The sequence below is a fragment of the Hemitrygon akajei genome, chromosome 5 (genome assembly GCF_048418815.1).
Source record: "Hemitrygon akajei chromosome 5, sHemAka1.3, whole genome shotgun sequence".
Lineage (NCBI taxonomy): Eukaryota > Metazoa > Chordata > Chondrichthyes > Myliobatiformes > Dasyatidae > Hemitrygon > Hemitrygon akajei.
The window spans coordinates 196,177,393-196,193,509 of NC_133128.1; the positions used below are offsets into that span (position 1 = coordinate 196,177,393).

General features: G+C 43.2%; 1 protein-coding gene across 4 annotated transcripts in view; it reads left to right on the forward strand.

The window, feature by feature from the left end:
• The window catches only part of mgat5 (alpha-1,6-mannosylglycoprotein 6-beta-N-acetylglucosaminyltransferase), a 220,700-nt gene that overhangs the window by 107,300 nt on the left and 97,283 nt on the right, over positions 1 to 16,117 (forward strand). For all 4 annotated transcript variants that reach the window (XM_073047601.1, XM_073047602.1, XM_073047603.1 and 1 more), the window contains one exon: positions 3,225 to 3,301. In XM_073047601.1, coding sequence (XP_072903702.1) covers positions 3,225 to 3,301 — 77 coding nt within the window. The remainder of the gene's footprint in view (positions 1 to 3,224; positions 3,302 to 16,117) is intronic.

The window sequence follows — 16,117 nt, forward strand, 5'->3', positions numbered from 1 at the left end:
TTCTTTTTGAGACATCTAAAGCCTGGCACTCTCAGTAGCCATTCCTGCTCCTGAGACATCCAAGTCTCTGTAACGGCCACAACTTCATCGTTCAATGTATTGATCCACACTCTTAAGTTCATCCACCTTGTTTATGATACTCCTTGCATTAAAATAGACATATCACAAACCATCTGGCTGAGTGCATCTTTGCTCCAACATCTGTCTATCCTTCCTCACAAACTCCCTATAAGCTGTCTCTACTTGTGCTCCAACCACTCCAACCTCTGCCCCTTCATGTCGGTTCCCACCCCACTGCAAATCCAGTTCAAACCCTCCACAACAGCATAAGCAAACCTCCCTGCCAGGATATTGGTCCCCTTTGGATTCAAGTACAACCTGTTCTTTTTGTACAGGGCACATTTGCCCCAGAAGAGGTGCCAATGATCCAAAAATATGAATCCCTGCCCCCTGCTCCAATCCTTCAGCCATGCATTTATCCTCCACCTCATTGTATTCCTAACCTCACTGTCACATGACACAGTCAGCATCCCAAGATTACTACCTTTGAGGTCCTGCTTCTCAGCTTCCTTCCTAACTCCCTGTATCCTGCTTTCAGGACTTCCACCCTTTTTCTACCTATGTCTTTAGTACTGGTATGTACCACGACCTCTGGCTGCTCACCTTCCCATTTCAGGATATTGTAGACGTGCTCAGAAACATCTTTATTTCTTTTTCGTTCCCACAGAACCGCCTCTTTGTCCCCTTAACTATAGAGTCCCCTATTACAGCTGCCATCCTCTTCCGTTCCCTATCCTTCTGAACCACAAAACTAGATATAATGCTAGAGGCATGGCTACTGTTGTTTCCCACAGGTAGGTCATTCTCCCCAACAACACTCAAAATGGAATACTGAATGTTAAGAGGGCAGCCACAGGGGGCTACCTGACGCCCTCCCTTCCTTCTCCTGACGGTCACCTACTTATCTGTCTCCTGTGGCTCCAGGGTGACTACCTGCCTGTTACTCCTGTCTATCACCTCCTCGTTCTCCCTAACAAGCCGAAGGTCATCAAACTGCTGTTCCAGTCCCTTTACACGGTCTCTAAGGAGCTGCAGCTCGATGCACCTAGTGCAGATGTGGCCTTCAGGGAGGCTAGAAGTCTCCGGAACATCCCATATCTGACACCCAGAACAGAAAACAGTATGACAGAAAACAGTCATACCCGCTATTGTTGTTGTTGGGGGGGTGGGGGGGGGGGGGGAGGAAAGAAGTAACCTACCTCACCTAGGCCCCTCCTCACCAAAGCCCCCATGTGCCAAAGCCCTACTACTCTGACTTGCACTACTCTGACGACTGCTCTGCTACACAGTGTCTCTTTTTTATTTTGGAGCTTTCTCAGCGTCCTTGCGCGATGACGTGCTACTGCATCTGCGCACTTCTCCCCAACCTGTCAAAGCACACTCTTTCTTCAAATCAGTTGGTTGGCCGCTATGGTGCTGAGCCCCATGAAATGCTTTTTTAAAAACTTTTCTCCCCGACCTGTGCAAAGCTCACTCTCTCTTTGAATCAGTTGGTTATCATATATAAAGACTTGGCCTCCACACCTGCTTGTGGCAAAGAATTCGACAGATTTGCCATGCTCTGGCTAAAGAAATTCCTCCTGATCTCTGTTCTAAAAGGACGCCCCACTACTCTGAGGCTGTATCCTCTGGTCTTAGGCTCCCCCATCTCTCTACTTCCTGAAAACTACCTGCCCCTCCATCCACCTTCATATCGTCTGATAACTTTGTATCAATGCCTTCAATTCAATCATCCAAATCATTGGCATGCAATGTAAAAAGAATTGGTCCCAACACAGATCACTGTGGTACTTGACCAATATCTTTGTGTCCTCACTAGTCACAGATGAGGTTCCAGAGCATTGGTGCATAGCTGATGTAGTTCCATTGTTCAAGAAAGGTATAGGGATAATCGTGGAAACTATACCAGTGAGTCTCATGAATGTGGTAGAGAAATTACTGGGGAGGATTTATGAGCATCTAGAAAGGAATGATCTAATTTGAGACAGTCAGCTTGGCTTTGTGTGGGCAAATTGTTTTTTACTAATTGGTTTGAGATTTTTGAGGAGGTGACAAAGGTAATCAAAATCAGGTTTATTATCACTGACATATGACTTGAAATTTGTTGCAATGCAAAAATAATTTATTTAAGTTACAATAAGAAATATTGAAAAATAATATCCTATCTACATCCAAGTTTATAAAATGCTAAATAATATTTCTTTCTAGTTGTTGCCCTTCTTAATCTATTCCATTAAGCTTAATCTTGCAGCTACACTGTATGATGGATGGCATTGTTGGTGAACTATGCTGGAAGCCCATAATTTGTAAATTGCCTATTTTATTTATTCTTATTGTGTTTTTGTTCATTTTTTAAAACTTAATTATTCAGGAAAGGTATCTTATGCTGAAATAGAGATTAAGGGATGCGTCACAAACAAACATTCATCATTCGTTACTCTGATTCTATCACTGTCCTTCAGCCCCCATTAATCCCTAAAGTTTAGCTCAAATCTTCATTGTTAAGGCTGCAGGTGGCACTACAGTTCTTAAAAATATGTGGCTTAATACATACAGGAGAAAAATTAATGTTGACAACAAGAAAATAGGTAAAGCGATGGGAAAGAGATCACTGTAGTTCCCTTTTATGTTTCTGTATTTCTGATCCAGAAATCAAAGCATGTGCTAGTAATGTGATCAACTGTAGCTTTCTACTTAATGTTAATTGTATTTACTGCATTTTGACAATTCAAAAATTAATTGATGCACCTGTTCAAGTTATTTCAAACATTAATCTTTTATTTTTACAGATTTTTATTGCATGCTTGACCAATAATTATCATAATTCAAACCTATTCTTTTAATATGTTGGTGTATTTCTTACAATAACCATAGTATTTACAAATAGTTTAAAATTAGAGATCTGAAGTTACTTGACTGTAGCTAATTATTAATATTCTAGAAGTGTTTTGTTTTAAATAATTTTTGATCGACTTAAATGTGAATTCTTTAAAGAGTGATTATGCAGCCATTATTCAGTGTGGAAAATAACCACTATTGTCTTTGCAGAAATGCTGTGTTCTTATTATTTTTGATAATTATATAAATATATTCATTCATGGAACATTTTTGGTCATCATCCCAGTCCATTAGATTGAATTGAGCATTTTCTTCTGTTTCTACAGATCTAATCAATGGTGCCCAGGAGCAGTGTGAATTGCCTCCTATGGATGGCTTCCCTCATTGTGAGAGCAAATTGAAGGTACCCCACAATGTCTTTAAAATTAAATTCTATAAAAAATCAGTAAAGTGAAAATGCCTATAAAAATAATTAATCTAAAAGTTTCCAGAGATAAAAAAAAATGAAGAGAAGTAAATGGTAAAAAATTAAATTAAATCACTATTTGGCGTGATCACCCTTTCCCTTCAGAACTGCATCACTTCTCTTTAAGTACACTGTCAATTTTTATAAGAAAATTGGCTGGTGGGTTGTTTAAAGCATCTTGGGGAATTGCCATAGTTCTTTTGTAGACTTTGGCTGTCTTGTTTGCACCTGTCTCTCCAGATAGCCTCAATGATGTGGAAATTAGGACTCTGTGGAGGTTATACTATCTGTGGCAGAACTCCTTATTCATCTTTTCACTGAAGAATGTTTTTTCTAACCTTGGCTGTGAGTTTGGGATTGTTCCTGCTGCAGAATGAAGTTGGGACTGATCAGATGCCTCCCTGATGTTATTGTGCAATGGATGAGAATCTGCTGGTACTTTTCAGCATTGAGGATTCTATTTATTCTGACTAGATCACCAATTCCATTTGCAGAAATGTAGCCCCAAACCTGCATGAAACCTCCACCTCCATTGTTGGCTGCAGAAATTTATCCATATAGTGCTCTGCAGCTCTTCTATGGACTAACTGCCTCCTGTTTGAGCCAAAAATTTCAAATTTCACCTCGTCAGTCCAGAGCACTTGCTGCCATGGTTTAGCATCCCAGTCCTTGTGTTTTTTTGTGTGTAGATGGGTCTCTTGGCTTTGTTTCCACTTTAGAGGATTGGCTTTTTGGCAGCAACTCTTCCATGAAGACCACTTCGGGCAAGACTTCTCCAGGCTGTAGGGTGGTGTACTTGTGTTCCTTTGGTGTCTTTGAGTTCAGAGCTGATAGCAGTGCAGGACTTCTAGGGTACTGGATGACCACATTGTATATTGTTGCTATGCTCAGTCTTCCTATAGTGTAAGAATTACTGATTTGAAAGTTAAACTTGCACCTGCCACATCCCCTGGGGGTCTTTTAGTTTGGTTATCCTTCACTCAGTCTTGCTCCTCCTACATCTGTTTCATTTAATCAGTTTAGTTCATTCAACTCATTTTGTCATTGATTGTTAGCAGCTGTTTGTTATCTTTGTTTAATCAAGCATTATACAATAACCTTACAAAGCAATCAGGTTTTTATTTGAAAAGTGGTTTATTATTTAATGTGTTACTTTCTTTAACAAAATACAAAATAATCTCTGCAACATTTAATTTTTTGGAAAATGAATGTTTGGAAATTTAATTTGCTCTTTTCTTATGATATATCAGTGCAGAAGATAAAAAGTAAACATCTAAAATAAAATTTATATTAAAAAAAACTAGGGTGCCTAAGACTTTTACTCAGAACTGTACATTAAAATCATAGATTAGTTACCATATAAGAGCAGGTCTTTCAGTCCTATGTCTGCATTTGCTTTTCACCAGAACAGCACTTTAAATCCATTTATCTGCACTTTCTCTTTGCAATATTTTTCCAGCATATTTTTATTATTTTGTGAAAACTGCAGTGGAACCTGCCTCAACCACAACTGCAGGTGCTGCATTCAAAGTTCCAGTGGAACCAGCCCTAATCTCTTGCCTTCTCTCTGTACCCCTTCGTGCCCTGACTAATCAAGAATCTATTAACCTCTGCCTTAAATACACCCAATGACCTGACCTCTACAGCTATCTGTGGCAACAAATTCCACAGACTCACCACTCTCGACCTAAATAAATTCCTCCTCATCTCCATCCTTCTGTTCTGAGGCTGTACCCTCTGGTCCTAGGCTCCCCCACCACAGGAAAAATCCTCTCCACATCCACTCTATGTAGGTCTTTCGACATTCATAGGTTTCAATTAGATCCCTCTCATTCTTCTGAATTCCAGTGAGTACAAGCACAGAGCCATCAATCGCTCCTTATACATGAAACACTCTGGTTCTGTTGGCTGTGCAAGTCTGGGGAAGACAATTTCCGGCCCCATCAAACGTGAGATTGAGGCGCCTGCCCACCCGAAAACCCCAGTTTGTATGGATACTGCATAATTCATACCCTGTCACAAATAAGTGCCACAGTACACCTCATACAATTAAAAGATTTAGCTTGATAACTCTGATTTGATTTAAGGGTTAGTAAAGAAAGAACAAAATAAGAAAAGAGCCCATCTTAATGAAACAGTCTAATGTGCACAAGTTGGAGCTAATGGTTTCCCCATCGCCAATCTTCCTTTGATCTCACCCCTGGCTTCGTCGAATCACGGCCCCACTCTGGGTTGAATCCTATGACCTCTTCTTTCTTCTTCTCCCTCTAACAAAAGCCCCAAGCCCATCCTTAGTGTCCCTCAATTTGGGGAGAAACTTCCCCTTAATCCGGCCATCCTAATTGGATGGCATACAATTCTCCTATCTCATATATTCAACAGTAACCCAAACATAAGCTGAAAAACAAGCAGCTTGCACAGAACAGCACAAAATGAAATACAGAAGAACATAACAGTAAAAAAAATTATGAACCAGGGTATTACATACAATAAGCTTTTCATTCCTGGAATCTTTCTAGTGAACCTCCTCTGAACCCTTTACAATATCAGCACATCTTTCCTAAATTAGGGACCCAGAATTCCTCAAAATACGCCAAGTGTCACCTTACCAGTGTCTTGTAAGTCCTTAGCATTGCATCCGTGCTTTATGTACAAGTCCTATTGGAATGAATGCTAACATTGTATTTGCCTTCTTCACCACCGACTCAACTTGCATGTTAATCTTCATGGAAGCCTGTATGAAGACTTTACAAACACGAGGAAATCTGCAGATGCTGGAAATTCAAGCAACACACACACAATGCTGGTGGAATGCAGCAGGCCAAGCGGCATCTATAGGGAGAAGCGCTGTCGATGTTTTGGGCCGAGACCCTTCATCAGGACTTCTTTCCACCAGCATTCCAAGACTTCCCAACTCCCTTTGCCCTCAGATTTTTTAAGTTTCTCCCCATTTAGAAAATAATCTTTGCTTTACAGGTAGTCCCCGAGTTACGAACGTCTGACTTACAGAGAACTCGTACTTACGAACCGAGGAAGGAGAAAGCCGTCCGCCGTTTTAAGTCGGATCGCAACACCGTCCGCCGTTTTAAGTCGTTGCCGTTGACACTGTGTTGAGTGTGTAACTTTGTATTTAGCTTAAATTTTTCTTAGCAAGATTCACCCTGACCCTGCCCCTCCCCCCCCCCCCCCCCCCCCCCAAGTTCCATTCGGTTGGTGGCGCAGTGAGATCAGCGCTGGGCTCGAGAACGGAGGTTCCCAAGTTCGATCCAGTGACAGACCGCTCCTGTGCTGGGTTGATGTCGATCCAGTGACTCTTGTACCATCCGTGCCGGGTTGATGTCAATCCAGTGACTCTTGTACCATCCGTGCCGGGTTGATGTCGAGCTCATAACTCGACCTCGTAAAAAAAAAACACTGCGACCTCCAGTTTAAATTCCCAGGTGGAATATTGTGGAGGATCAAATACCCAAACTCAGCACAGCCCCAACTTGTCCCATTTAACCTGGCTCAGTGCGGTGGACTTTAGGACCCGGGGAATTCAGTGAGGTGGTCCTTAGGACCCAGCAGACCTCGAGAGCCGGCGGAGGTTGAGACCTGCTGCCCGCAGTATTTCTGTTCCGTTGATGGGAAGCGATCATGATTGGAAAATAAAGTGGAAATAATAAAGTGTTTGGAAAGAGAGGTGAAACGCCATTGGTCATTGGGAAAGCATTAGGCTACAGTTGGTCAATGATCGGAACAATTTTAAAGGAAAAGTGAGAATAATGGAATATGTGAAAGGCCCTGTCCCGATGAAAGCTACAATTATTATGAAGCAACGCAGTGGTTTAATTATTGGAATACATACGTTTCTTAATTGTTTTATATACATAGAAAGGTAAAATATATGCTATATACTAAGACAAACATTTGACTAACTGACGCTAAATAATACCAGATGTACTTGTTCCAACTTATGTACAAATCCGACTTAAAGACGGACTCAGGAACGGAACGTGTTTGTAACCCGGGGACTGCCTGTACTTTCTTCTCCCAAGAGCATGGCCATATGCTTCCTGATACTGTATTCCATTTGCCACTTCTTTGTCCATTCTCCTAATCTATCAAAGTCTTTCTGCAGCCTCCCTGCTTCCTCAGCACTATCTGACCCTCCACTTTCCTTCGTATTGTCCACAAACTTGGCAACAAAGCTATCAATTCTGTCATCCAGAATGACATACAACATAAAGAGAAATGGTCCCAACACTAACCCCTGCGGAACACCACTAGTTACTGGCAGCCAACCAGAAAGGCTCCCTTTATTCCCACTCTTTGCCTCCTGCCAATCAGTTACTGCTTTATCTGTGCTAGAATTTTTCATGTATACAATGGGCTTGTAGCTTGTTAAGCAGCTTCGTATGACACCTTGTCAAAGATCTTCTGAAAATCCAAGTACACAACATCAATTGATTCTACTTTGACTATCGTGCTTGACACTTCTTCAAAGAATTCAACAGATTTTTCAGGCAAGATTTTCCCTTGAAGAAACCATGCTGACTATGGCCTATTTTGTCATGTGCCTCCAACATCTTCCCAGCCACTGAGGTCAGACTAATTGGCATATAGTTTTCTTTCTTCTGCCTCTCTCCCTTATTGAAAACTGAACTGACATTTGCATTTTTCCTGTCTTCTGGAACCATTCCAGAATCCAGTGATTTTTGAAAGATCATTATTAATGCCCCCACAATCTCTTTAGCCACCTCTTTCAGAACTCAAAAATACAACTACAGATGCTGTGGATCAAAGAATACATACACAACGCTGGAAGAACTCAGCAGGTCAGGCAGCATCCGTGAGAAAAGAGTAGCCAACGTTTCGGGCCAAGACTCTTCATCAGGAATGGGGGGGGGGAAGAGAGAGCCGAAGCCCAGTAATAGAGATACGGGAGGGGGTAGGGCCTAGAGGCACCAGGTGGAAAACCAATCAGAGGAAAGATAAAGGGTGGAGGGGGAGGGGATAAGCATGAAAGAACTGTAGAGATAAAGAAGCAGAAAGTTGAAAGGGGAGAGAGGCAGAGAGGGACCTGGGATAGGGGGAGGGGGAGGGAATTACTGGAAATTGGAGAATTCAATGTTCATACCACCAGGCTGGAGGCTGCCCAGATGGTGGATGAGGTGTTGCTGCTTCATCCTGAGTTTGGCCTCATCATGGCAGTAGAAGAGGCCATGTATGGACATATCTAGATGGGAATGAGAGGCAGAGTTGAAGTGGGTGGCAACCGGGAGGTCCTGTCTATTGTGACGGACGGAGCGTAGGTGCTTGACGAAGCGATCCCCCAATCTGCGTCGGGTCTCGCCGATGTAGAGGAGGCCGCAACGGGAGCACCGGATGCAATAGACGACTCCAGCAGACTCGCAGGTGAAGTGTTGCCTCACCTTTTCTTGCCTCACTGTTTACTCACGGATGCTGCCTGACCTGCTGAGTTCTTCCAGCGTTGTGTACGTATTCTTTCAGAACTCTGGGGTGTACACCATCTGGTCCAGGTGACTTGTCTACCTTCAGACCTTTCAGTTTCCCAAGAACCTTCTCTCTAGTTACAGTACCTTCACACACTTCATGCCCCGACGCCTGGAAGTTCTATACTGCTAGCATCTTTCACCGTGAAGACTGATGCAAAATACTTATTCAGTTCACCTGTTATTTTGTTGTTCCCCCATTACTACCTCTTCAGCATAGTTTTTCAGCAGTCCAGTAACCACTCTCGTCTCTCTTACACTTTATGTACCTGAAAAAACTTTTGGAACTTAAAAGAATGTGTGGGGGTGGGATTTCATTGAAACCTACTAAATGCTGGAAGGACTAGATAAGGTGGCTGTGGAGAGGATGTTTCCTGTGGCGGGATGTCTAGAACTAGAGGGCACAGCTTCAAAATTTAGGGGTGACCCTTTAGAACAGTTAAGGAGGACGTTTTTTTTAGCTGGGGTAGTGAATCTATGAAATGCTCTGCCACAGAGAGCTGCAGAGACTAAGACTGTGGGTATATTTAAAGTGAAAATTGATAGTTTCCTGATTGGTCAGGGCATCAAAGAGAAAGCAGGCGTATGGGGTCGATCCGAGAATAGCCATGATAGAATGGCAGAGCAGACTCGATGGGGTGAATAGCCTAATTCTGCTCTAATGTCTTATAGTATCCTTAGACGTTAAGCTCCCAGCTATAATTTTCTTTCAGGAATGTTTCAATGAGGCCTACAACATCATACCTGCCAATCTGTAACTGTACTGCAAGAAAATTTACCTTATTCCGTATACTGCATGCACTCAGATACCCCACTGTCTGTCCTGCATTCACCCTTTTTGATTTTGTCCATCTTTTATGTTGCACCTTATCCTGTTGACTGAAATTTTGCCCTATCAATAGCCACTCCTCATTAATCATTGCCTCTGCTTATAAATGAGCTTCCTGATTTTCAACACTATTATTTGCTATTCGTATGATACTTCTTGTATTTAAATATAGGCAGCTCCATGCTCAATCTTTTGATTCCTAACTTTGATGTCTTACCAACATCTGCCTCCACAGTCTCTCCACTAACTGTTCTGCTACTTTGGTTCCCATCTCCCAACAACTGTAGTTTATATCCCATCATGCAGCATTAACGTACCTCCAGTTTAATCCCACTCCATTTCGGGTGCAAACCATCCTTTCCGTATAGGACCCATCTTCTCTGGAAGAGAGCCCAGATGATCTAAAAAGCTTATGCTCTCCCTCCTGCACCAACTCCTTAGCCATGTTTTAAACTGTATAATCTTCCTCGCTCTGGCCTCACTTGCACATGGCTCAGGTAGCAATCCTGAGATTACTTAGCACCTAACTCCCTGAACTCCCTTTGCAGAACTTCCTCACTTGTCCTATCCATGTCATTGGTACCTACATGGACCACAACTTCTAGCTATTCACCCTCCCACTTAAGAATGCTGAGGATTCTAGCTGAGATATCCTAGATTCTGGCACCCAGGAGGCACATACCATCCAGGAATCTCATTCTCACCCACAGGACCTCTTGTCTTTTCCCCTAACTAATAATTCTCCTATCACCACAGCGTGCCTCTTCTTCCCCCTTCTCTTCTGAATCACAGAGGCAGACTCAGTGCCAGAAGCCTGACCACTGTGGCTTTCATATGTTAGGTCATTTTGCACTGGCTCCTTGATCATTTTTCCCTTCCTAACTGTCACTCAGTTTCCTGTGTCCTGCACATCGGGTGTAACTACCTCTTCACATGTCCTATTTATCAGCCACCCAAATGATCTGGAATTCATCCATTTCCATCTCCAACTCCTTAATGCATTTTGTTAGGAACTGCAGCAGGATGCACTTATTGCGGTTGTAGTTGTCAGGGACACTGGACCTCTCCCTGCTTTCCCACATCCCACAAGGGAAGCATTTCATTATCCTGCCTGTCATCCCTACTGTCCTAATTGAACAGATATAACCAAGAGAAGGGGAAAAAAACTTGAGCCTTTCTTTCCTTTACTTTCTGAGTGAAGCTTCTCTTTGCTGAAGCCTCAAAGAGTTAAAGCCTTAAGATCACCACTCTGACTGTGTCCACTTAGACTAAAGCTGTGGCGCTTGCCCGTACCTTCCTTTAATTTGCTCTTACTAATCTATCCCAAACGCCAGTTGGTCGCTGGTCAAAGCTCTATGACACTGCCGTGACCCACTCCTGACTTTAATCCTTGGACAGTGGCCCCGATTGAAGTCCATAAGACATAGGAGCAGAATTAGGCCATCTGGCCCATTGAGTCTGCTCTGCTCCTCAACCCCAGTTCCCGGCTTTGTCCCTGTAACCTTTGATGCCTTTACCAATCATTTTCTGCCTTAAATACACAAAATGACCTGGCCTCCATGGCTGCACGAGGCAACAAATTCCACAAATTCACCACCGTTTTGCTGAAGAAAATTCTCAGCATCTCTGTTTTGAAAGGGCGCCCCTCCATCCTGTGGCTGTGCTCCCTGGTCCGAGACCCTCCCACCATGGGATACATCCTTTTTCACATCTACTCTGTCTAGGCCTTTCAATATTCAAAAGGATTCAATGACATCCCCCCCCCCATCCTTCTGAATTTCAGCGAGTACAGACACAGAGTCATTAAACGGTCTTTGTATGATAACCCTTTCATTCCTGGAATCATCCTTGTGAACCTCCTCTGGATTCTCTCCAATGCCAACACATCTTTTCTAACTTGAGGGGCCCAAAACAGTTTACAATACTCAAGGTGAGGCCTTACCAGTGCCTTATAAAGCCTCAGCATCACATCCTTGCTCTTGTATTCTAGACTTCTTGAAACGAATGCTAACATGGCATTTGCCTTTTTTAGCACCAACTCAGCCTGCAAGTTAACCTTCAGGGTGTCTGCAGAAAGACTCCTAAGTCCCTTTGCATCTCAGATTCTGGATTTTCTCCCCATTTAGAAAATCGTTCGCACATTTATTTCTACCATCAAAGTGCATGACCATTCATTTTCCAACATTGTATTTCATTGTGATCGGGCCACATCTGCGCAAGCGCGTGGACATCAGCCAGTGAGAGCAGCAAGAAGAGTTTAAAGGGAGACAGTTATTTCTTCAGCGGTTTGATTGGGGCACGACTGCGCAAGCATGTGGATGTCAGCCAGGCATAACAGCGAGAAGAGTTTAAAAGGAGACACCTTATAGAGCGGGCAACAGAGTAGGAAGGCTCAATGGGGCTTAGGTGATAACGGGTTGTGGTGAGGTAGGTTGCCTGTGTAGAATACAGGCAGGAAGTATGTGTGTGAGGCCAGTGTTCTGTGCTCGGTGTCAGATGTGGGAAGTCCAGGAGACTCCCAGCTTCCCGGACGGCCAGATCTACGCCAGATGCGTCAAGCTGCAGCTCCTTAGGGACCATGTTAGGGAGCTGGAGTTGCAGCTCGATGAACTTCGTCCAGGGAAAGTGAGGAGGTGATAGAGAGGAGCTATAGGCAGGTAGTCACATTGGGACCTTGAGAGACAGACAAGTAGATAACAGTCAGGAGAGGGAAGGGCAGGAGTCAGGCTAGAGAGCACCCCTGTGGCTGTACCCTTGACAATAAGTACTCCTGTTTGAATACTGATGGCCTACCTGGGGGAAGCAACAATGGCTGCACCTCTGGCACAGAGTCTGACCCTGTGGCTCAGAAGGGAAGAGGATGGCAGCAGTGATAGAGGACTTTATGGTTAGGAGGTCAGACAGGCGATTCTGTGGACGCAGGAAAGAAGTACGATGGTAGTTTGCTTCCCAGGTGCCAGGGTCCAGGATGTTTCTGATGGCGTCCACAATATCCTGAAGTGGGAAGAACAGCCAGAGGTCCTGGTACATGTTGGTACCAATGACATAACTCCTGCTCCTGTAACTCCTGCTTCAGCTAGCGGCTTAATAGAGGGAGTGATAGCCCCGGCTCGGCCAAACTTAAGAAATCTCATTTGGGTGAATGCTGCACGAAGTGTCCCCTGTTACAAATCAATACCCCAAAATAACAAACAGTACAGAATATGTAATTAAACGATTAAGCTTTATAATTCTTACTTTGACTATATGGGTAGTAAAGAAAACGAAAAAAAAGAAAAAGCGGCCCAATCTTATGAAACAGTCTGTTGCACAATGTTGCAGCTCATTGATAAGCCGATTGTCCACCGTCAATCTCCTCTGATCATCGCTGCCGTTCGGACCCTCGCTCCAAGACCACCCGATCGGCGGTCTACCAACTCTCTCCATTTGCGAATTCTCTCCTCATCTCTCCCCGGCAAAAACCTGTGAAAATCTCTCTTTCAGACTCATAAGAAAGAACAGCATTCGAAACCCCGTCAATTCTAGACATAACACAAACATTGCTGCTATATAGAAATCATTACATTGTCAGTGAAACCTTATAGCATGCTAGACAGCAGTGAAACCCGACAGCATGTTACAGCAGGAAAAGGGAGCAGGTCCTGAAAGCAGACTACAGGGAGTTAGGAAGGAAGTTAAGAAGCAGGACCACAAAGGTCGTCATTTCAGGATTACTGCCTGTGCCACATGGCAATGAGTATAGGAATAGAGTGAGGTGGAGGATAAATAGAGTGAGTAGTGGCCAAGGGATTGGAGCAGGGGGCAGGGATTCAGGGGGCTTCGAGTGCCAGGCTTTAGATGTTTCAGAAAGGACAGGGAGGGAGGCAAAAGAGGTGGGGGTGTGACACTGTTGGACAAAGATAATGTCATTGCTACAGAAAAGAAGGAGGTCATGGAGGGATTGTCTACAGAGTCTCTGTGGGTGGAAGTTAGGAACAGGAAGGGGTCAACAACTCTACTGGGTGTTTTTATAGACCACCCAATAGTAACAGGGACATCGAGGAGCAGATAGGGGGACAGATTCTGGAGAGGTGTAATAATAACAGGGTTGTCGTGATGGGAGATTTTAATTTCCCAAATATCGATTGGCATCTCCCTAGAGCAATGGGTTTAGATGGGGTGGAGTTTGTTAGGTGTATTCAGTAAAGTTTCTTGATACAATATGTAGGTAAGCCTACAAGAGGAGATGCTGTACTTCAGCTGGTATTGGGAAATGAACCTGGTCAGATGTCAGATCGCTCAGTGGGAGAGCATTTTGGAGATAGTGATCACAATTCTATCTCCTTTACCATAGCATTGGAGAAGGATAGGAACAGACAAGTTAGGGAAACGTTTAATTCAAGTAAGGGGAATTATGAGGCTATCAGGCAAGAACTTGGAAGCATAAATTGGGAACAGGTGTTCTCTGGGAAATGTATGGAAGAAATGTGGCAAATGTTCAGGGAAGTTCTGCAAGGGTACATTGCAGTGAGACAGGGAAAGGATGGTAGGGTACAGGAACTATAGTGTACAAAGGCTGTTGTAAATCTAGTCAAGAAGAAAAGAGGAGTTTACGAAAGGTTCAAAAAACTAAGTAATGATAGAGGTCTAGAAGATTATAAGGCTAGCAGGAAGGAGCTTAAGAAAGAAATTAGGAGAGCCAGAAGGGGCCATGAGATGGCCTTGGCAGACAGGATTAAGCAAAACCCTAAGGCATTCTACAAGTATGTGAAGATGATCTTTGCATCATCAATGGGGATGGGAGAAGTTCCAGTGGATTGGAGGGTTGCGAATGTTGTTCCTTTATTCAAGAAAGGGGGTAGAGGTAGCACAGGAAATTATAGACCAGTGAGTCTTACTTCAGTGGTTGGTAAGTGGATGGAGAAGATCCTGAGAGGCAGGATTTATGAACATTTGGAGAGGCATGATATGATTAGGAATAGTCAGCAGGCTTTGTCAAAGGCAGGTCATGCCTTACGAGCCTGATTAAATTTTTTGAGGATATGACTAAACACGTTGATGAAGGTAGAGCAGTAGATGTAGTTAATATGGATTTCAGCAAGGCATTTGATAAGGTACCCCATGCAAGGCTTATTGAGAAAGTCAGGAGACATGGGATCCAAGGGGACATTGCTACGTGAAACCAGAACTGGCTTGCCCACAGAAGGCAAAGAGTGGTTGTAGACTGGTCATATTCTGCATGGAGGTCGGTGACCAGTGGTGTGCCTCAGGGATCTGTTCTGGGACCCCTGCTCTGTGGAAGTAGCAAATACCTTAGTAACATTTAAAGGTGTATAAATTCACCAAACTTGATGAATTGTTTTCCTTTCTCCTGAGCAGGAAACTACTGAGGCTACAGACATTTTCAAATCTGCAGCCATCTTTGTAGGGATTTTATTACCATCTCTTTAATCCTAAACACCTCTGTTTTCTAAGTATGTTTGTTATGAAGTCTTTTGTCAAATGCCTTTGGTACATACATAAAGTTCCCCCTCCCAAAAGCATTCCTTCACTTGTGTGAATTTTTCTGTAGCCACATGTTCGCGCCTTCATCTTGGAAGGGATACCAATAACAAAGCTATTAATGAAATGCTATGCTAATGATTGAGAGCAGGTTGTGTGTGCTAGGAAGAATTGTAATTTTCTTCATTTTTTGGGAAATAACATTGTTGAAATGGCCGTGGAACAGCTGACTAAATGTCCAGCTGTAAAGGTCTTAAGTACTATAGCTGGGATATTGTCTGGTCTCATAATGTCCATTGTTTTCAGTCCTCTTGAGTGTTTGTTTATCAGATGCACAGTGAATCAAATTGGCTGAAGATTTGCTTCTGTGATTTTTGGGAATCTAAGATAGAACATGTATGCTTAATACTTCTCTTAATACTTCTGTCTGAGTAAGGTAGTGAATGCCTCAGCCTTTATGCTTGCTGCTGCTGCTAGTGAACAGCCTGCTCCCATTAGCTCGTTAATTTTCCCTCACCATTCATTAGACATCTACCTTTGGCATTGTGCCCCTCTTCAGCCTCTGACAGATTTGAGCAGCCATATCTACTTAGAATGTATCCAATTCATTATTATGAAACCACAAAACATGAAATATATTCTCAGTGTGAAAACTTATCTCTCTACATTTCTACCAATGATGAATGACCTCATTTGTGCCTATCGAATGATAAAAGGCCTTGATAGAGTGGATGTGGAGAGGATGCTTTCTAGGGTGAGGGAATCTAAGACGAGAGGACACAGCCTCAGAATAGAGGGGTCTTCTTTTAGAACAGAGATGAGAAGGAATTTCTTTAGCTAGTGAGTGGGGAATCTGAGGAATTTGTTGCACAGGCAGCTTTGGAGGCCTTGTCATTAAAAATATTTATGGCAGAATTGATAGATTCTTGATTACATAGAAGTACAGCA